General features: G+C 39.6%; 1 protein-coding gene across 2 annotated transcripts; it reads left to right on the top strand.

The window, feature by feature from the left end:
- Nucleotides 1-8,326: 8,326 nt before the first annotated feature.
- Nucleotides 8,327-23,170, top strand: LOC129770315 (calpain-B-like). 2 transcript variants are annotated; one of them, XM_055773054.1, is made up of 5 exons: nt 8,327-8,508; nt 9,350-9,532; nt 20,729-21,415; nt 21,473-22,871; nt 22,934-23,170. In XM_055773054.1, exons 2-5 carry the CDS (start codon nt 9,425-9,427, stop codon nt 22,996-22,998), a joined length of 2,259 nt encoding a protein of 752 aa, XP_055629029.1. In that variant the 5' UTR covers nt 8,327-8,508; nt 9,350-9,424; the 3' UTR covers nt 22,999-23,170. The 2 variants fall into 2 exon arrangements, with proteins under 2 accessions (XP_055629029.1, XP_055629030.1); XM_055773055.1 differs by lacking the exon at nt 8,327-8,508 and adding an exon at nt 8,520-8,918.
- Nucleotides 23,171-23,422: the final 252 nt, after the last annotated feature.

The raw sequence follows: 23,422 nt of genomic DNA, 5'->3' as shown, positions 1-23,422 counted from the left end.
CCGGTCCCCTGTCATTCGTTGAATTATGGCATCAAGTACGTCTCGTCTTTCATTATGAGTACGAAGAGAAGTTTTTCACTTCTTTCGCTGGAAAGAAGTTTTTCACCAGCACCTCAAGCTACTCCTTGTGGGTGATTGCCTGCTGCTCAGATACGGCCGGTCTCGTCTGACGCTTCCGCATAAAAATGTCCGTTTTGACCAGATTCTTCTCCACCGTTTGGCCGGTTGCTTTGATCTCCCGGCTTAAGGAGCGGCAAAGAGATGATATTGTAAATACCAGATCGGCTATATCTGGCGGACACAAAGTGCCTCAGGATGTCCAACTCTTTCGCTGTGGGGCGGAGCTTGCAGTATGGAAAAATCATAAAGTTGCTTGACAGTGCTGCTGCAGCAAATCTACAGCCTTGAATCATTTTTGTTGTAGACCTCATAAACGTAATATTTAAAGAAAATTTGTTCCTATAAATTATCTTTCATCGCCATCCGAAATTAGTTCTTTTATTTGAATACATACGTTAACACTAATTTGAAGAAAATTGTAGAATTTGAATCGTGCTTGCCAGGCGTGAATGCTTAGATTGCGCGAGTGATTTTCGGGCGTAAACAAAATCTAAACCACCGAAAAATCACAACTGAGTGCCGATACTCAGAAAGAAATAATACTGATCAGTTTAGACTCACTAAACTATGGTTTATGTTCACATAACGTATATACATAACGTTTTGTTTTTGTGTCCCGCGTTAGACATCTGATCACTTTAGGGTTGGGGAATAAGAAATGTTGTATATTGTCAATATATGGCAACACTTAAACATATCTTGTGGTGTACTTATCGCATCGGGTCATACTATACGGCTATTTAAAGACGACAATCTGTGCTACAACTGTGTTGTCCTTTTCAGTCTCAAGTTATAGCGCGTCAAAGATGGAGTCCACCAAGCACGAAATTCGCCATATTTTACGTTTTTACTACATGCAAGGTTGCAGTCTTACGAAGGCGGCCGAAAAAAATCGTGTAGTTTATGGACCCGATATTGTAACGATTCGCTCAGCGCAGCGTTGGTTTGATCGATTTCGTTCTGGTGTAGTGGCTGTCGAAGATACACCCCGTACTGGTAGGCCAATCGTCGTGGGAACCGATAAAATCGTTGAAATCATCCAAGTAGACCGGCATGTGAGCACTCGCTCGATTGGCCAGGAACTGGGTATATACCATAAAACCGTTTGGAACCATTTGCAGAAGATTGGATTCCAAAAAAAGCTGGATGTATGGCTGCCACACGAGTTGACGCAAAAAAACGGAACGAACTCGACCCATTTTTGAAGAACTGGTGATGTAAAGTGGATCACGTACGACAACCTAAAGCGAAAAAAGTCGTGGCCGAAGCGCGGTGAGCCGGCCCAAACCATCGCCAAGCCCGGATTGACGGCCAGGAAGGTTTTGCTGTGTGTTTGGTGGGATTGGAAGGGAATCATCCACTATAAGCTGCTCAACTATGGCCAGACCCTCAACTCGGTTCTCTACTGTGAGCAGCCTGACCGTTTGAAGCAGGCGATTGACCAGAAGCGGCCAGAAATGATCAATAGGAATGGTTTGATTTCCACCAGGACAACGCTCGGCCTCACACATCTTTGATGACCCACCAGAAGTTACGGGAGCTCGGATGGGATGGCCTATTGCACTCACCGTATAGTCCGGACCTCTGGCTCCAAGTAATTATCATCTCTTCCGGTCCATGCAAAACGCTCTTGGTGATACTATGTTGGCCTCAAAAGAGGCTTGCGAAAACTGGCTGTCTGAGTTTTATTTAGGGAGGGGGTTTTATAAGGGGGGATAATGAAGTTGCCTTCTAAATGGCAACAAGTTTGCGAACAAAACGGCGCATATTTGGCTTAAATTGGATAATTTTAAGTATGTTAAATAAAGTGTCAAATTTCGATCAGAAATACGACATTTCTTTTTCCCCAACCCAATATTTTTATCAAGGCTCATATGGCGTTAGCTTGATGGTGCCGGGAGTTCAATATGTTGACAGTTTTTCTTCTTATCTATGTTAGTAATATGTAACCGATTACTCGCGGTCGGCTCGAGGTTAGTATTACAAGTGTTCTCGTAATTGTGATGTTGCTGTCTCTAATGCTCTGTACGTATGCCCGACACGGGATACTTCCTATTGGGATGCAGCTGACCATTAATCAGTAACGCCCCCCTAGTCTGTACCCCGTATCTAGCGTGGTGCGTCTTCTCGGCTCGAGGAATCCATGATAGAATGGTCACTAGCCTTTGGCTCTTGGTACAACCTTTGGCTCTTGTTAAATGATCAGTGGACTGCACAACCTTTGGCCCGTGTATCTGTAAAGAGTGTGTGTATGTTTTGCCGCGACTAAGTAAAAGTTTATAGATTGGATAGAAGGGATATGAAACAGGGACACAACGAAGGAAACACTATTAAACAATGACATCAGCGTTTCTGAGGAACAGGCATAGATGAAGCAGAAGATCAGGATCACGGCTACCTAAGATATCCCAGACGAGGATATCCGATTGTCTGCTCAGTGCTCTAGAGAACTGAGAGCGAGCAGCATGGAACCGGATACACGACCAGACAATATGCTCGATGGCGTGGTAGCCATCGCCACAATCACAAAGATTGTTTGCTGCGAGCCCAATGCGATAGAGATGCGCGTTCAGGTTGTAGTGATTGGTCATAAGCCGAGATATCACGCGAATGAAATCACGACCTACATTCAACCCCTTGAACCATGCACTCGTCAAGACCTTAGGGATAATCGTGTGTAACCAACGACCGAACTCATCACCACTCCACATGCGCTGCCAACTTACGAGTGTGTGCTGACGAGGAATGTGAAAAAATTCGTTATAAGTAATTTGCCTTTCAAAAAGTGTGCCTTCTGAAGCGCCCACCTTAGCTAGCGAGTCCGCTTTCTCATTTCCCGGAATCGTGCAATGAGAGGGAACCCATGCTAAGGTAATCTTGAATAATTTTTCGACCAAAACACTCAATAGTTGTCTTATTCTTGTTAGTAAATAAGATGAGCGTTTATCAACTTTCATTGAGCGGATTGCCTCTATTGAGCTGAGACTTTCTGAAAAAAATAAAATAATGGTCGATGGGCAGTGTTCCAATGATCCCTAGAGCATACTATATCGCACCCATTCCAGGTACATACACGGAACAAGGATCTTTGAGTTTGAAAGAGCCACTGGAATTTTCATAGAAGATACCGAAGCCAGTGGACCCATTTATGAATGAATTATTATACAAATTATTCGAAATTTCCGAAAATCAAAAATAAAATGCTACGGATAATTGAGTTTAAAATTCCGGATAATCGAATCCCGGATAATCTAGTCTCCGGATAATCGAGTCTCCGGATGATCGAGTCCGACCTGTAGCAGTGAAACGTTGTGGGTTTAAAGACATGGGTCATTTAAGCAACTTTGCATACTTGAAATATTCGAAAAATAATTGGACTACTTTTTTGAAAAAGCCAATTTTTTTTCTTCATTTTTTACAAAAAATTATAACTTAAAAACTATGATACTATGATACAAAATTGTTGTCAAAGGATAAAATGTAGGAAATTATTTAAATTAAATTTTTTTTGGAAAAAAATTTCGCTGACATAAAGTTATTTTAAAAATTAAAATTCATTTTTACAAAAACGAATTTTTTTAAATTTCCAAAAATATATATATGAATAGCCCTCACGATTTCCAACAAGTCGTTCATACATCGGAAGATGGGCACTTTTACAGGGAAAAAGTTTTTCGAACAACTTTTTCATGTTTTCTTTGAAAAAAATACAACTAGCCCTAATTTTGTTTAAAGTCAAGATAGCTATATAGTGTATTCGACAAAGTTTTAGATCTTTTTAAAATATAAACTTTTGTCGAAAACATCAACTTTCTATCTTTTATAGTTTTTGGAATATAAGTCATTTTTGTATGAAGACTCCTGAAAAAAATAATGTAATGAATTAAACATTAATAGTATTTTTTCAAAGAAAAAAAAAGAAAAAGTTGTTGCTCGAAAAACTTTTTTCATGTAAATGTACCCATCGTCCGATGTATGGAAAACTTGTTGGAAATTTTAAGGGCTATTCATATCTATTTTTCAGAATTTGAAGAGCATATGTTCTCGAGAAAAATGAATTTTGATTTTCAAATTTTTTTTTTCTTCAATAAATTTGTTTTCCAAAGAATTCTTTGATAATTTTACATGAAAACCAAAATAATTTCCTACATTCCATTCTTTGACTAAAATTTTGTAGGTCTGATAGATTTTTTTGTAGGTATCTGTTAAATTTTAAGTTTGTTCTTAGCCAGTGCCACGAATTATCAAAATTTATTTACGAATGGAGGAATTAACTTTTTTCCAGTGTTAGATGAATTCTCTTCTGTTGAAACTCAGCATCATATCTGTCATAATGAGTATAACACAAGAGTCGAGACGCGTGAACTTTGTCTAGTATATTAAACGAAAACAGCACGAATGAATTTCGTAAAGCCTGCATTCAGACACTTTCCTTACTGTCAATAATTTCAGATGATTCTCACGAAAGCCAAATTGATCTTCATCACTTGGCGTGAATTTTTATTGAAAACGTGTTTTATTTTCACATTTAGAAAAAGAGAAAGGATCAGAGATCCAGAAAATGCATAGTTTTGGGTTTCGTTAAGCGTTGACCGGTGTGCGGCGGTGAGCGGTTGAGCGGCCAAAATAGCATCGGAATACGAAATTCGTATTCCGATTTTGACCCATCGCCTATATGATTGGGGATGTATGTCATTTCCGGACAATCGGGAGTAGATTCATAAAACATAGTCAAAGAGTTATAATATACATTTCAATGTTAAAGTCACCAAAAATATGAATTTTATGTGACGAATGGCCTTCCCTTACCATTAATCGATTTCACACTCAAATTGTTGATGTTGAATTTTATACTTTGATTCTCACTAACACGCAGTGATCTTCAATTTCAACGTTTAGGAATATCATGACGAAAATGAAGATACAAATGAAAAAATTAACTTCATGGCATGTTGATATTGATGTTCATCCCACTGGTGTTCATTGATAGTGTTGTTTCATATTTATCGACTATCGCTTGAGCGGAAGGTTATCAATACAAGGTAGGCTGAAATTCGCCGTATTTGAATGTCGTGAACGTGAATATTTTCGGCACTGATCTCACCATAAAAACTATAAGATCTAGAAAAAGTTAGTCAGAGAATGAAATGTAGGAAATTACTTAGGTTTTCATTAAAAATTATCAAAGAATTTTTTGGAAAAAAATTTCATTGGAAAAAAAAATATTTTGGAAATTAAAATTCATTTTTCTCGAAAACATATGCTTTGAAAATTCTGACAAAAATAGATATAAATAGCCCTTAAAATTTCCAACAAGTTTTCCATACATCGGACGATGGGCACATTTACATGGAAAGAGTTTTTCGAACAACAACTTTTTTTCTTTGAAATAATAGTATTAATGTTTAATTCGTAACATTTTTATGTATAAATTATCGCAATTTACATGCTCTACTAACTTTTCTCTATTTAGAAACATGTCAAGAGCATGTCAAACGTGAGAATTTACACACAAAAATGTTATTTTTTTTCAGGAGTCTTCATACAAAAATGACATATATTCCAAAAAAATATAAAAGATAGAAAGTTGATGTCTTCGACAAAAGTTTATATTTTAAGAAGATCTAAAACTTTATCGAATACAGTATATCGCTTTCTTGATTTTAAACAAAATTAGTGTTAGTTGTATTTTTTTCAAACAAAACATGAAAAAGTTGTTGTTCGAAAAACTTTGGCATAAAATTCGTCAATCGTTAAATACAAAAGATCACTGATCCAATTTATACATAAATAGTAACGTGAGGCGTGTAAATCTCCCAGTAATCATCCTATTTATCTTCAGAATAGAACGCATAATTTTCATCCAATCAAAAATAAAAAGACGGGTGGGTAATGTCGGGGACATAACCGGAGTGACGTAGGACTATACAAAGGGGACAGCTTTTGTTAAATATATATTTTAAATATATTGTTTTATTTTCTTCTCCTACGTGAATACCTACCTATCTACCTGAAAAATGGATTAGTTTACTGTTTACTCTTTATGAATATGTTGATGGTTCTCAAAAGAACCTTTGGTGTTGTGTTTTTGTTATCACTCGATATTCCCATCTTGTTCGGTTAAACCTTCCTGTTTAGCTATTGCGTTTGCCACTCGCCACAGCTTTCACAGTTGGAAAATTTCTTCCCATCCAGCTTGTGACATATTGTTCAGTAAATTACATTTAATGCGACTTTGCCACTCACTGAAACTAATTGTTGCCTTGCCGAACCGAAGCTGATCTGTTCTTGATGCGTGTTTTCTGATTGTCATGAGCAGCTTTGCAAGCCAACTCGAGCACTCCGACGGCCGAAACTCTATAATCGCTGTTAGGTATACTGGTGCTCCGGCACCAATCCGTTCGGCCTAGTTACCCTTGCGGAGCAATCAGTGAATGCGGCCAACAGGGAACTGGAGATCTGCACGGTTCGAGTGAGACTTTGCCTTTCCCTTAACTTGTCCTCCTTTGTTACGTCCACGATGCCGATGCCGTACAACCACACGGGTTTACGGTTTGAAAGAAAATAAGATATTTTTTTGGGGTCCGCGTGTTTTATACTCTAGCGCAATTTAAGAATTGGTGAAAATCAATAAGCTCAGAACAACTGCCAAATTCACATACTCATCATATCCTGGCAAACAAATTATGAAAAAATCAATTTGTGTTTTATTATTATTTTGGATAATGTTTTAGAAAGCATTGAACTGTATTTCCTAAACTCTTATTTGGAAGGTTTAATGGCCCTGAAAAGCGCCTTGTTTTATGGAATGGTTCCAATTTAGAAAACTTAGTATTCGTGGTTTTGAAAAAAACCATTTCGAACGCCCTCGATGCCGCCTTGTTCTGGATTTGCCACCAAAGCAGTTTGTATAAAGAACAAACTTTTTTCTTCTGCTACCTGATGCCGTTTTGCGATTGCGTTTGCCACTCGCCACTCGCTGCAACTGCCTGTTGTCTTGATGTCCACCGAACCGAATGTGTTCTGTTCCGAATGCGGGTTTTCTTATCGTCGCGAGCAGATTTGCCAGCTAACTCGATCATTTCGGCGGCCGAAACTATATAACGCCGGCTAGGTGGACTGGTGCACTGGTACTAACGCGCTCGGCCTAGCTACCCTTGCGGGGAACTCCAGATCAACACGGTTCGAGCGGGATTTTGCCTTTCCCTTCACTTTTCCTCCTTTACCATGTCCAGACATGGCTGCTTGGGTTGGTTTGTTGATGTGTTGTGATGCGAACCAATGTGGTGTACGGTTTGAATGCGAATGATCGTTACGGAAGGAAGGTATTGTATTATAGAGACTTTAAACTTTTGCAGTTCATTCGTCTCTAGCCTTGAGAAAGGCCCTTTGAAAACTCTACTCTACTCTACTCCAGCGCTACCACCTCCGCCCTCTTGCCTTGAGAAAGGCACTCGATCCCTCGCCGTCCAGCTCGTCCAGCAACGATGTTGTCCAGTCGGTGTCCACACAAAGAATGATCGTTACGGCAGCGGAGCGGGGATTTTTAAGCTGACTGGCTGGCTCGAGAATTACGCATGTGTGAGACTGCGACCAATGTTTCGTTCATTTTTTCTTTTTCCTTTCCAATCGTGCTTCATTCTATTTCGCTGCTGCTCTGGTTGCCCGTTTTGGTCGGTACGATATGAGGAGCACAAAATGGACCAATCAAAAATGGGCACATAGTGCATTTTGACAATGCTTGATATTTGACAATTATTCAATTATTTATCTCAAGAAAAATGAAATGTTATTCGTTATGATAGATGCGTAGATATATTTCCTATCAATTGATGCAAAAACCTCTGCGATCTATTGAGAAATGCTCGAGTTATAAGCGTTCCAAATCTTGCATTTTTTCCTACTTGTTCAGTGCCTAGATTTCCATTTCACCCCCTATATCTTCCGGTTAGACGTAGTCCTACGTCAAAAGATTTTCCCACATATTTCCCTCAGTGTCGGTTCATTTTTCGTTCCTATCATTTTTGATACGGCTCAAATACGTAAGGAGCCATCAATATATTCAATTCATCGATGAACATTGATATGGTTCGTCTTCTTATATACTCTCTCCCTCTCAAACACCAACACAAGTTTTTATGATGTCGCCAAACGGACCAGACTTACGTCGCCGTCCAGCAAGACACAGTCAGTCCATTATCAACAACCGTCTGATGCTGTTGTCTCTATCAATTTACTCTCACGAAACGCGTCTCGCGCTAAGATAATATTCACTCAAGTGTTGGGTATGATTGTTTCTGCTATTCCAGGCATTCCAAGTGTGCAAGTGCAAGTTTTGCTGAAAGGATTCACTCTAGCGGAAAGCTTAGACGCTGCCGCATAAATCAGGTGCTACAAAGAAAACGGGGGAAATCCTTCAAACTGTGCGCTACCGAGTCCTTTCCATATGGTTGAAAATATGTGCTAGCGCGTTGTCGCATCAGTGCAAACTGCACCGGCTGTTTCAATAACGATTCACTGCCACGCGGTTGTACTGAAACAAACGACCTCCCCCGAACAAGGAACCAAGTAACGGTCACCCGGTCGGTTCCATATCGATTCTATCTATGCATCGCTTGCGCATGTGTCTACCTTGGGTGATTCCTCAATGAAATACAACGAACCCCGGCGCGCGTAATATACATACACTTGTAGTGATAATGAATTCGCTCAAGCGTACAACCATTTATTTGTGTTTTTATTTCTAACAAGACGCTACTTGCAACTGTTGACAGCGTGGGTTGTCGTAAACAAATGTGGTAAATATTAAAACACACGAATTTTTATAGTATGATGTGTGTTCATTATCATTATCGGGAATCGAACGAAAATATGCGTTATCAAAACTTCGCCTTAGCCCATTTATTCGTTCGCTGAAGATTCAGGTAACCGGTCCAAATTGCGCAAAACGCACGTGTTTGATACTACGACTTCAACGACGCTTTCTGATTAATACACGATAGGACAAATAAGACTTGATCGCCATGGGCGTTGTTTTTTTTTGCGGTCGCGTGAATCTTCCTCCTTCCATTGAGTCAGTCAGTCAGTCATTCAGTCAACGCTTGTCCGTTAACCTAACCGGGAGTTCGACTGTTTGTCGCGCATATGCATTCATTAATCGAACAATTTCTATTCAATTGACTGCTTAACTGGCACGAAATTGATAACCTTTTCTGTTACGGGCTTATAGCGATGTGAGAACAACTGGAATGGAAGTAATTAACCATTGGAATAGGCGTCTCAGTGCAATTCGAAGGAAGGAGCAATGGCAGTGGAGAGGACCGCCAAAGAAAGTGTCAGCTCGGATTATAGATCGTCCACATCGAGCCGACAGTCGTCTCGGTTTATGCTGGTAGATTTTACGAAGGATGAGGTAAGTTTTCAAGAGTTTTGATTATAATAAAATGTTCTAATGCAATTCAAAGTTTTCATCCAGTGTTTCAAGTTCATCGCAACTTAAATTTAGAAATAGTGAAACAAAAATTTTCTTTTTTTTTATTGTACGGTTTGTTGCTTAGGTTACATCGTTTAAATGTGATTTAGAATTTAATTCAGATGGTGTATTAGAACTACAGTGGGAATTAACATGATACTCCTGGAAAACGGCTCTGTTTCCGGCTACATTTGTAATTCCTTCCTCGAAGAAACCGTTTACGTTACACATCAGATATACGAGTTGAAATTGTCCGATTTTTGACGTAGCACTACGACATTCATTGTACCGAGCAGGGTTGCCATAATAATAACCGTGTTTTTAATCTTAAAAAAACTTTTTATCTTAGTTCTATTTCAGAAAATCTGTATTGAATTTATAAGCTCAATATTTAGCCATTACTTTTGCTTTATTATAATTGTTTGGCATAGTTAGGGGCTGTCCACATACCACGAGGACAGAAAAAGCATGATTTTAGACACCCCCCTCCCCCTCCGTGGACAAGCGTGGACATTTCTTTTACCCCTCCCCCTGTTGTCCACGTGGAAATTCCTCCAACTTATGGAAAAAATCAGAAAAAATCTATTTTTTTCGCATTGAATTTCATTGCAAGATTGTTCCTATTTTCTTTTCCATGTTTTTTATTGATACAAATTACAGTCTTATGATTAGTAACGATGTGCATTTAATTCTTCGTTTTTTTTCAACATTGTCCAGGAAGCTAATTATTTTCTTCCAAATTCCTTTTACGTTATCTCCATATCCATATCAAATATCACTTGTGAAACTACTCTCAAGTATTCTTATTAAGGTTGTTTGAGTTTTCAAAAAATCAGACAATGAAATTAAGCACCTTGTTTGAAAACAGTTACTGGCATTTATCGAAGAAAAGCGAATCTCGAAACAATACAGAAATGGTATCATAAAAAAAACCATGTTGATATCATCGCAGTAGCTCGGTAGCGCCTGGTGACTATAATGAACTTACTCAAAACAAAAAATTATAGGAGGTTGTGTCCAAGATACGACCGCATTGTTGACGTAGAACTACGCTGTTATTTTATATAAGTCGTTGATTTATACCTTCGGATATTATTCTTTAATGCTGTGATATTTTAGAAACAATTGCTTAGTAGAATAATCTCTGAAATGATTTTTTCATTGTAGAATCAGTTGACGTTAATTGATTGATGATTCATTCTTGCCCTCGCAAAATAATACACTAGCTGATCGTATGTCGCAATTTATTTTATGTCAATGCATTGCAAATTTACCTCGAACGCTATTCCGGCTACAGTCGATTATATACATGTTGCACCAGCACCATTCTTCCACATCTCATAACTACATCAATATATCTTTGGCACCGCATGAAAACAACAACAATGACAACACTTGCTAGTATATTATATCATGCTACATGTTATTTAGTATTGCCTCAAAGGAATCGCAACTCTAGGCATCGTTCGTACAACGTAAACCAAGCGCCAAACAAGCGATCGCCATAGCATGCATACAGAGCCATACATTGGTGGTTTGAAACTATTAGGAATTTAAAGACTTCTCATCATTTTGCGCTATTCTCAAAAGAAACGCTTCTATTAATATTACTGGTCACCCTGAGTGGAGGAAGTTTTGCTACTGGCAAGCGAAACCTAATCACATACAAAATTCTAGAACGACATTTATTTTCTTGGTGACTGAACAAGCGAAATAAACTCTTTTTGTTAATAACAACCTCGAAAACATTAGCAATGCTTCATAATGATCAATATTAGCGCAAATACAATACTAGTTGAAGGCAGTTTTGCGACTGGCACGCGAACCCAAATAACTTATAACATTCCAGTGAGACATTCAAGATACTTGGTATTCCCCAAATAATTTTTTGGTGCACAACCTTAACGCCTGCTTCACCATAACATCAGTTTAATGCATTAATGCATTCTCAAAGGCACCAACGAAGCCCTTATGATGACGGAAAACAAACAATGTTAACTGCTTGGAAAAAGACTGAATTATGCCACACAGCTTCTACTCTGCTGTAACACCCATCGATGCGAATTCGCTGATGAGTTTGCCAAGAGTGACCGCCTTTACCACCAGCGGGGGGAGCTTGATTTTGGTTGCTGCCTGGGTAACGGGCGTTTACATTTTCGTCCGACGCGCCGAAATCGCCTACTTTGCTGTTGTTCGATGCGGTGACAAATTCGCGAAGGCTCAGTTCAGTGCGAGCGCTTTTCACTACACCAACATCGCGTGCATCATTATATGACGCTTGCCTCGAAATTTTATTGTCCCTGGCAATGCGTTCGTTTTTTGCAGGGCTCGAGCCTGCCTTCCTCTTGTTCTTCCTCATCACACACTACGCGAAGCGTCCAATTTATGACGCGGAAAGAAAAACACACGATACGAATAACGCGAAAAACGAACAGAAAAACCAAACGACAATATCCAAGTTAGATTACCACTGGTGGGGTCCAATCTTAGATCGAAGCGCAGCGAAAGCAAAGTGAACTGGATTGCTCAACAGTCCGATGCCGAATGAAAGTTTGCCTCAGCGAGATCCACTGTTTATACTCTAGGCAAGTATTCCCCTTCATTCTTCTACTTTTCCTTTGTTCACGGAGACTTTAAATCCTACGATTTCCCCTCCGTTGGTCGTCGATAAGTTGCTCGTTATTGACAGCTCTGTTCAGGAAAGCATACAAACGGACAGAACAAATGTATGGGAAAATGGAAACACTTAAAGTTTTCATCAATTTTAACCATTTACAAACCAGGGGATTCTAATGTATAGCATATTTAACAAATCTTACGGAATTTCCGATTCGTTTAGTATGTAAATCGCCAAAATCCGTTCGCGGCAAAAATAGTTATTAACGTTAACTAATAAAAACGTGACCTGTTTTCTGATTTGGCACCCTTAATGAAAGACGTAGTTCTACGTCAAAACCTGCAGTATTATAGCGATCGATGATTTCGTTGACCTAAAATCCTTAATTCCTCAATCATGCTAAATATTGTCCGGAAAAATACGTATCGATCCTAGGAAAGAAATCAATAGCTTTTTTTTCTAGATATACATTTATTCGATTACTAGCTGACCCGACGAACTTCGTCCCGCCCAAAATAGATTGTTTGATTTGAATACTTTCAAACATCCACGTTTTCTTACTAAGTGAACGTTAGTGAGTCTTCATTGATTGATTGCCCTTTGGCCCTTTACGATTTCCTTTTACTATAGATTGTCTAGTACTTCTACAAAACTTAGTCCTTGTAATATAAAATTATTTTCAAACAAAATTCTCGTTTAAGATTCTGCAAGCATTTGGAAATAACATGTGTTACCGTCGAAATACGGAACAATTAGATGTCACCGTAGTAGAGTTTTGTTTGCTTTTTTTCTCCTTTAAATTTTTTTTTTTTTTTGTTACTGGTTTGTATATATATATATATATATATATATATATATATATATATATATATATATATATATATATATATATATATATATATATATATATATATATATATATATATATATATATATATATATATATATATATATATATATATATATATAATATATATATGATTGTAGTAAAAGTAATGACGAAGTAACGCTTGGGCGAGGTATGAATCCCGCCAAGCTGTCACTGTCACTGTTACGGTTGACAGTGACCGGAAACAGGAAGGATGGACGGAATAGAAGGGAGAGGTGGAAAAGGACGGAAAGGGAGAGAGGAAAGGAGTAGTTTAAAAGGAAAGCGGAAAGGATTGGCTCGGGCATTGATTCCAGAGATCGAGAGTAATAAAGTTAGATAAGTTTGAGACAAAGAGTTACGAGAAGTGCGAATAGTGGTGTGAAAGGAAAAAAGTACGTTTGGTGTTGTGAAGAGAAGATAGCCAAGTACTTGTGGAACGCTCCGGTACGTCGCTCTCAGGTGTGTCCCCGGAAAACCATCTCTGGCCACACTTGCACTGATCCTACCGCCAAGGGTTCAGGCAGTGTGCAACTACACCATCGCAGAGGCCCGTGAGGCAACTTATATCCCACCATTTGGGGATAGTTTCATCCGTACGAGCCCCCTTTACCCGACGGAGAAACCACCGGACGAAAACAAACTCGAAGAAGGACATTATCCAGAACACACCTGGCTCCGCCAAACCCAACGATTGAAGCTACGCTACTCCTCCTCCCCTTCCCAACGACCAGCGGAAAAAAAGGCACCAGGAGCTTACTAACCACGTGAAAAATAAAAGAAACCAGTAAATTTAACAAAATTGTGATTTTTACAAGAACCAGTCCCTTCTACTTTTGGTGGCATTTAAAAGTTCCCCCTAGTTACGCGCGTCTGAAGTATGAGTCCTCCCGAGATCGGAAGCCGACCCTGAGAGTAAGAACAGGTGAGCTAGCTGGGCAAAGTACCCAGCAAAAATGTTACTTTCACATGTTTCTCCGTTGCATGGAATACATGTTTTATACAGAGAATATTACAAAATAAAGACAGCTCAAATCGGACCATTCCTTCCTCAGGTTTAGGGCACACCAACACATTTGGCCTTCCATTTTTGTTTATATAGATGGAAGATATAGGAATGCGTTATTCCGTTTGAAAATCCTTTTCCACTTTCGAACAAAAATCAATTTCGTTAGCGCCAACATCAAATGGACTAACAACGCTTAGCTAATTGTAGAACATATGGGAATTCAATTTTCCGAATTTTCCGATTTTTCTCTCCGCTAAATTGATCTACGGGAAGAGACGAATACAACGAAATATAGATGACTCAAATTGAACCACTCCTTCCTCGGGTTTTGCGCTTACCAACACATTTGGCCTTCCATTTTTATTTATAGACCAGCTGACCAGGCAAACTTCGTCTCGCCTAAAATTTGTTTTTTATCAATACCTTCAAACATTCACGTTTGCTTACTATGAGCAAGTTCATGGGTCCAATCACAGAACTGTTCATTGATTGATCTTCTAATCGACCCCGTAGAATTTACCTTTTACTATAAAATTCCTAGTATTTCTATCAAAACTCATCATTATAATATGAGGTTGTTTTCAGACACAACCACCTGCAAATAACATGTTTCTCCGTTACATGGAATAAATGTTTTATACAGAAAATATGATAGAATAAAGACAGCCCTAAATCGGACAATTCCTTCCTCGAGTTCTGCTCTTATCAACACATTCGGCGATACTTTTTTATTAGTATAAATAGAAGAACAAATAGGAGTGCGTTTCATCACATTAAAATCCATTTCCAGTTTCGGACAAATTTCGCTAGCGCAAACATCAAATGGACTAACAGCACTTGTCACTATGTAATTGTAGAACATATGAGAATTTAATTTTCCGAATTTTCCCTTTTTCCTTCAGAGTTTTCCGAAAATTTTCAATTGTCATGTTTGTGTATTTTGTATTTTTAGGGGACCCCCTCTCCATTCCAGAGAAGGGAGGGGTGTCATGCCATCATAAAAACATTTCTCATACCCAAAAACCCTCAAATTTTCGCTTGATTAGTTCTCGAGTTAGGCAGAAGTTTGTGTGCCCTCTGTAATTTGTGTTTCATTTGTATAGCAGCTCCCCCTTAGAGAGGGGGGGAGGAGTATCTAACCACCATACAATCATTTATTGCACTCTAAAACCTCCACATGCAAAATTTTATTCCATTTGCTTGATTAATTCTCGAGTAATGCAGAAATTTGTGTTTCATTTGTTTGGCAGCCCGCCTTAGAGAGGGGGGTGGAGAGTCTAACCACCATAGAAACATGTATTGCACCCTAAAACCTCCATATGCCTAATTCGATTTCATTTGCTTGATTAATTTTCGTGTAATGCAGAAATTTGTGTTTCATTTGTATGGCAGCCCCCCCTAAGAGAGGGGGAGGAGTATCTAACCACCGTAAGAGCACTTATTGCACCCTAAAACCTCCACATGCCAAATTTGGTAAGTAATGCAGGAAATTGTGTTTCATTCGTATGGCAGCTCCTTAGAGAGAGGGGTGGAGAGTCTAACCATCATAGAAGCATTTATTGTACCCTAAAACCTCCACATGGCAAATTTTGTTTCATTTGCTCGATTAATTCTCGAGTAATGCAGAAATTTGTGTTTCATTTGTTTGGCAGCCCCCTAAAGCCTTAATATGCCTAATTCGGTTTCATTTGCTTGATTAATTTTCGTGTAATGCAGAAATTTGTTTCATTTGTATGGCAGCCTCCCCTAAGAGAGGGGGGAGGAGTATCTAACCACCGTAAAAGCATTTATTGCACCCTAAATCCTCCACATGCCAAATTTAGTTTCATTTGCTTGATTAATTCTCGAGTAATGCAGATATTTGTGTTTCATTTGTTTGGCAGCCCCCCCTTAGAGAGGGGGGTGGAGAGTCTAACCATCATAGAAACATTTATTGCACCCTAAAACCTCAATATGCCTAATTCGGTTTCATTTGCTTGATTAATTTTCGTGTAATGCAAAAATTTGTGTTTCATTTGTATGGCAGCCTCCCCTGAAAGAGAGGGGGCAGAGGTATCTAACCACCGTAGAAGCATTTATTGTGCTCCCGTGGCCGAGTGGTACTGCAGAAATTTGTGTTTCATTCGTATGACAACCCCCCTTAGAGAGGAGGAGGGGTCTCAAACTATCACGAAAATCTTCCCCGGCCCCAAAAACCCCTACATACCAAGTTTCATGTTAATCGGTTCAGTAGTGTCCGAGTCCATAAGAATCAGACAGACAGACAGACGGAAATCCATTTTTATAGATATAAGATATGGAAATGCATTATTTGGATGTTTGTGGAATGATGTCGGAAAAGATAAACTAATGTGATATTTTTATACGCCATTTTCACTCTCTCGCATTCATAGAAACAAACATATTTTCGTTATTTTCGCGATGATATGATGATATTCTCAAAGCTCCAAGTGTATGTGTATGCGATTTGAGAAAATAGTTTACAATTAAGCAACATTTCATTGAAAATTCATTGAAATTTTGAAAGTGTGTTCATTTCTTCTGCAACCCCATATTGTCATGCCTACTCCCCCATTTACGATAACGAAACAATTGGATCTCTGTTTGACGGTCAAAGATAAAATTACATTAATGCGAATAAAGTTTCAATTTTCTAATTGAAACTATAGGCATAGAAATTTTCCACGTGAACACATTAAAAACTATTTGAAAAGTATATATTAGGCTGCCAAAAAAGTCCTGCGGTATTTCCGCGAGGTGTCGTTGTAAGCGCGTAGTTCTAGTTGTATTCATTGTATCGAGTCATACTATAGCTTGTTGGAAAGGTATTTTTGCGTGCTATAATATAGTCCTTGACAGTGTTTTGTTTGGTTAAGTCGTTCGTGAGTTATAGTGTCGCAAATATGGAGCAAAATAAAGAGAAAATCCGACATATTTTACAGTACTACTATGACAAAGGCAAAAATGCATCTCAAGCTGCTAATAAAATTTGTGCAGTTTATGGACCCGATACAGTTTCCATTTCCACCGCACAACGATGGTTTCAACGTTTTCGTTCTGGTGTAGAGGTCGTCGAAGATGCGCCACGCTCCGGAAGGCCTGTCGTCGAAAATTGCGACAAAATCGCTGAATTAGCCGAGAAAGACCGGCATAGTAGCAGCCGTAGCATCGGCCAAGAGCTGGGGATAAGTCATCAAACCGTTATTAACCATTAGAAGAAGCTTGGATTCACAAAGAAGCTCGATGTATGGGTGCCACACATGTTGACGCAAAAAAAAACATCTTTGACCGTATCGACGCATGTGAATCGCTGCTGAATCGCAACAAAATCGACCCGTTTCTGAAGCAGATGGTGACTGGCGATGAAAAGTGGGTCACTTACGACAACGTGAAGCGCAAACGGTCGTGGTCGAAGCCCGCTGAAGCGGCTCAGACGGTGGCCAAGCCCTCATTAACGGCCAGGAAGGTTCTGCTGTGTGTTTGGTAGGATTGTCAAGGAATAATCTATTATGAGCTGCTTCCCTATGGCCAAACGCTCAATTCGGACCTGTACTGCCAACAACTGGACCGCTTGAAGGTAGCACTCATGAAGAAGAGGCCATCTTTGATAAACAGAGGCCGCTTTGTCTTTCATCAGGACAACGCCAGGCCACACACTTCTTTGGTGACGCGCCAGAAGCTCCGGGAGCTCGGATGGGAGGTTCTTTTGCTTCGCCGTATAGTCCGGACCTTGCACCAAGTGACTACCACCTGTTTTTGTCCATGGCGAACGAGCTAGGTAGTCAGAAGTTAGCCACAAAAGAGGCCTGTGAAAATTGGCTATCCGAGTTTTTTGCCAATAAGGAAGCGAGCTTCTATAACAGGGGTATTATGAAGTTGGCATCTCGTTGGGAACAAGTCATCGAACAAAACGGCGCATATTTGACTTAAAACAGATGATTGTAACTAATTTTATGAACAAATTAAAATTTAAAAAAAATACCGCAGGACTTTTTTGACAGCCTAATATTATATTACGTCTGATTTGTATGTATGTGGTGACTCGCCCGTGTCGAACCAGAAAAAAAACAAAACTTTGAAGTAGGTCGGATACATTTTTCATAACCGATTCGCACTTATTTCTCATAGATACAATCAATTCAGCAGTAGCTAGCACTGTGTAAAGTGACTCTGAGAGTGCCGATGAGTGCCCAATCATAGAAGTCTCCATTGATTGATTACCCTTTGACCCTTTACAATTTCCTTTTACTATAAATTTCTTAGTACTACTACCGTCATTATAATATAAAAATATTTTCAGGCACAATTCTCGTTCAAGATTTTTCAATCACTTGCAAATATGATGTTTCTTCATTGCATAGAATACATGTTCGATACGAAGAATATTTTAAAATGAAGACGACTCAAATCGGACCATTCCATCTTCGGGTTTTCCGCTTACCAACACATTTGTCCTGCAATTTTTATTTATATGGATAGAAGATATAGGAGTGCGTTATTTCGCCTGAAAATCCACTTTCGAACATAGTAAGCGCAGAAGTGCAATTAACGAGCAATTATCTTCTATCTCCTGAACGTGGGCTGTAAGCAGTATATTCGGTTCAGTAGTATATGAGATTCATGGAGCTGTTTGCCGGTGAATAATTCAGATTCAGGGTTTGCTACTTTTTTGGAATACTAATATAAATAATTCCTCAAGCGTATTTCATTTGAGCCACCTAGAACCTATATTTTAGAAATGCGAGCGACCCGTGTCTCGCACTTTTTGTACTAATATCGTCGACATTATTTTGAAGCAGGTTCGTAAGGCGCTTCATCATATGTTTTGAAGCTAAATTTATGTAAATATAATGTGATGATTGAGTGAGCGATGCAATGTTCGATGGGGCTGATTCTCCTGCGCGAATGGAATGTGACAGCAATGAACTCCTCAAAGTCACATGACTTAGATCACCGTATCGCCGAAGGCGATTGCCCTTACGTGAGAGGTTCATTTCGGAGTGAGATACCAAATGAATGACAAATGGTGCAGTGTTCATTGAAATATATGCCATAGCTTGTGTTTTTGCAAAGGCTCTATGCATTCAATGTGTTTTATGAATATATATTTTTTTGATTTTAAAAATTTTCATTCCTTGTTACAAGGAATAATTTCGTTCATCTTTATAAATTTTTTCCTCTTATTATAATTGATGAAAAATAATATCACTGGGATAAGAAGATAAGAAAAATATATTTGCAAATCTGTTTTTGCATAGTCGCTTTGCATTAATATGAATGTATGTTATTTCAATTGTTTTGATTTTGTATCCGTGTTTTGATTCTGCATTCATGTTTTGATTTAGTCTCTGGTGCTAATTCCGTAATATTTACGCTAAAAGTTTGGTGAAAAGGTTTTTAATTTTATAGTCTCCTCACATAAAAGCCATTCAGGTAAGATATATTTATTATCGCATTTAATAAAATTCCAAAGGCTAAATTTTATAGATAATGAGCAGTTTCGCCTTTTGGAGTGGACTGTGCAAAAGTGGACTTCGACATTTTTTATATCTCAGAAAATTTGAGGTTCCTAGTCACAATAGGATTTTTCTCCATTCTCCTTATCAACTCCTGAAACTGCTTCCGATTTGTCACACGTAACCTGAAATATATAATTCTATCATAAATGGAGACGCAAATCGCACTCATTTTTTGGCTTCCATTGTTCGTACTAGTCGATAACAAAAGAGGATACGACTTCAAAAGTCACAAAATGACAAGTTTTTTGACTGCAATCGCCCACGAGAATTGAGTGAGTGTTCATGAGAGTTCATTCAAGGTAAAAATCTCACCATAGTCGCCTTCGGAAATTGAGTGAGACAATTTTTCCGAGCTGTCACTTCTCATTCGCGCATCAGAATCAGCCCCGATAAATTATAAGATATTTTCATTCTCATTTGAATTACCGTATAATTATCCTTAATGATATTTCATAACTTGACGTTCATACGTTGACATTTGAGACAAATACAACAAAATAAAGACGACTCAAATCGGACCATTTCTTCTTCGGGTTTTGCGCTTAACAATACATTTGGCCTTCCATTTTCATTTATATAGATTTGTTAATGAGATTAATACAGAGTTTGAAACAGCAGGGTAGTCAATTTATTCTTAAATCAAAACTTGTGAAACAAATTAGTGAAATGTATCCATAAAACATGACAAGAAAAAAATCCACATTAAAAATTCATAACAAAAAACGATGTCAAGTTTCAACTTTCTTTTCAACAATAGGCAACTGAAGCACAGCTTGAATCGAAAGTAAGCGGGGCGTACAAACAGTTTTGACATAAGGTAACACCAATAACAAGGGGTGCGTCAATGTTTTGTTACAAGGTATTGTGAAATTTTCCAGTGGTTATTTTTTCACGTCTTACCTGTTTTAACCAAAAGTTACCAAATTTTCATAGAACATGAATGCGAATCATATCTTCCTGTCTATCTTTCTAATCATTCACCCATGAAAAAGTTTATGAATTCGGGTGAATATTTTTTCGTTGCGGGTTACTGTATAAACATGAATGAACGAAGTTCAACCAAAATTCTAGAACATACACCTTCTAATTCACAAAACTATTGTAAAATTTATATCGTCCCCAGATCGCCCACAAAGCCTTCAACCTCCACCAAAACCCACCGGCGCAAGACTTCTACCAGCTGAAGGAGCGCTATCTTTCGGAGGGAACCTACTTCGAGGATCCGGACTTCCCTCCATCCCATCAATCGCTCACCAAACGCCAATCGAAACCGGATGTCACGATCCGATGGCTTCGCCCTCGGGAGATCTGCCGAAAGCCACGTTTTCTGGTAGACGGTGCATCCCGATTTGACGTTCGACAGGGCAACCTGCATGACTGCTGGCTGCTGGCAGCGATCGCGAACCTTACCTCCAACCAGCGGCTGTTCCAGAAAACCGTCCCGCTGGACAACTCGTTCGCCGACGAAGAGTACGTGGGAATTTTCCACTTTCGTTTCTGGCAGTTCGGCCAATGGGTCGATGTGGTGATCGATGATCGGTTGCCAACGCGCGACAAGGAGTTGATCTTTATGCGATCCAGCGAGAAGAATGAATTCTGGAGCGCACTGCTTGAGAAGGCTTATGCTAAGCTTCACGGCTCGTACGAAGCGTTGAACAGTGGTACGTCTCGGGAAGCTATGCAGGATTTTACCGGAGGCATTACGGAATGGTACCGATTGGGGGGACAGATACCGGCTCCGCCGGAGAATTTGTTCGATATCATCCATAGTGGTCTCCTGCGAGGCTCAATGTTCGCCTGTAGTATTTCCGTAAGTTAAACAGCAAATTATGTATTGGTCGCAGTTTTTTTGCAATACCTCTTACAGGCCGATCCAGAGCACCCGGAAGCATTCACCCCACAAGGTTTGGTGAAAGGACATTCCTACTCTCTCACGAAAGCGCACATTTTAGACGACAGCGAAACTAAACTGATTCGGCTCCGAAATCCTTGGGGAGATGACATCGAGTGGAATGGCGCCTGGAGTGACCGATCCGATGTGTGGGATGATATTCCAAAAGAGGAACGGAAACGAATCGGACTCACCCTCGACCATGACGGCGAGTTCTGGATGGACTTCAACGATTTTCTCCGTTACTTTAGTCGAGTGGAGATTTGCAATCTATCTCCGGAGTCGCCGGATCTCCCGGAGGAAATTCAACGCGGCTGGCAGGTTTCCACGATCGACGGTGAGTGGGTAAAAGGGTCCACCGCTGGGGGATGTGACGGCAACTATGAATCTTTTGCGATGAATCCACAGTACGTTGTACGGTTGGATGAACCCGATCTGGAAGACACGATGTGCACGATAGTTATTGCTATCATGCAAAAATACCGCCGAGCGGATGATCTTCAGTATTTAACCATAGGATTCGTAGTGTATCAAGTAACTGACGAAGATCTTCGCAACAAACCACTGCCGAGGGAGTTTTTCGAGAAAAACAATGACCGGATGGAGTATCAGGCCATTTTCATCAACGCCCGCGAGTTGAGCTGTCGTTTGAGACTGAAACCGGGGAGGTATCTGATCGTGCCTGCAACCTTTGAACCGGGCCAAGAAGGCGAGTTCTTGATACGAATTTTCTCTGAGATGCGCAACTGTTTGGAGGAAAACGACTGTACCGTGTGCTTCGGCACAATGGACGATCGAGTTGCTGGACCATTGCTGGAGAACGGCGACTGGGAGCAGATGGTTCGATCTTTCTACGATGTGGCGGATAGAAGAGGGGAAATCGATTCCATAGCTTTGAGTGCCATGCTGAATCAACATTTCTTCGCTCCCACAACATTACACAGAAAAAGACTAAGCATCTGGAAAAGGCTATCGCTGCGACTTCGACATGTCCTGGTGTGCTGCTGGATTGCCCCTTTACGGCCTAAATCACGAACGGATAACCTAACAAATGCGAATCAATCTCTCGTCCAGCGAATTTCCAAACTCTTGATCGGTCGGGTGAACCCCGGCAAATCACCCAAGCTGAACTACGATCAATTCAGAACCGTTGTACGGGATGTCCAGCAGTGGCAGGTGGTGTTCGATTTGTACGATCTCGACCACAGTGGACACCTTGATCGGAAAGAACTGAAGAAGGCGCTGAACTCCTCCGGTTTCAATGTGAATAATCGCGTTCTGCACGAACTGATGCGACGATCAAATGAAAGAGATGTAACCCAAATGGATCTGACGGTTTTCGTGTTCTGTGCGGTGGAAAGTCGAAACGCTATTGGTAAGTTAATCTCTCAAACCGTTGAGAATGGTTCGATAACGAGTTCGCTTTTTCTATTCTAGAAAAACTTCAACAAAACATCGTGACAGGTTCGAATGCAATCATTACCGACATACGTGCCAAATAGTATAAGAATACGTAAAATAAATGGAAAATATTATAAGCTCTGCTCAATATGCTTGTCAAACTAATACCTCAGCAAAATGATCTGCATGTTAAATATACAGATTTTATTATATATTGTTCTAAAATATACATGAATTCATTGATCTAATCGTACGTCAATCGCTGTTATAGTTGAATAAATTCCTCTCGATCATAATCTAGTTGTTTTTGTGGGTTAATGTTATTTGGAAACTCCTTCAACAAACCACAAACCATGGTACTGGTATTCACGGTATTCAGTTGGTATTCACGAACTGAGAGACTTCACATCAACACCTGAAAAGCGGACACGAGAGATTGGGCCCTATTATAGAAATCGAGGCGATAAGAATTTTGCTCGTTAGACCTATTTTACTATTATAGAAATCGAGCAATCAATAGCACCG

Source organism: Toxorhynchites rutilus, chromosome 2 (assembly GCF_029784135.1).
Source record: "Toxorhynchites rutilus septentrionalis strain SRP chromosome 2, ASM2978413v1, whole genome shotgun sequence".
NCBI lineage: Eukaryota > Metazoa > Arthropoda > Insecta > Diptera > Culicidae > Toxorhynchites > Toxorhynchites rutilus.
Note: the sequence above shows the minus strand (reverse complement) of the source record. Positions and strands in the feature narration are given on the sequence as shown.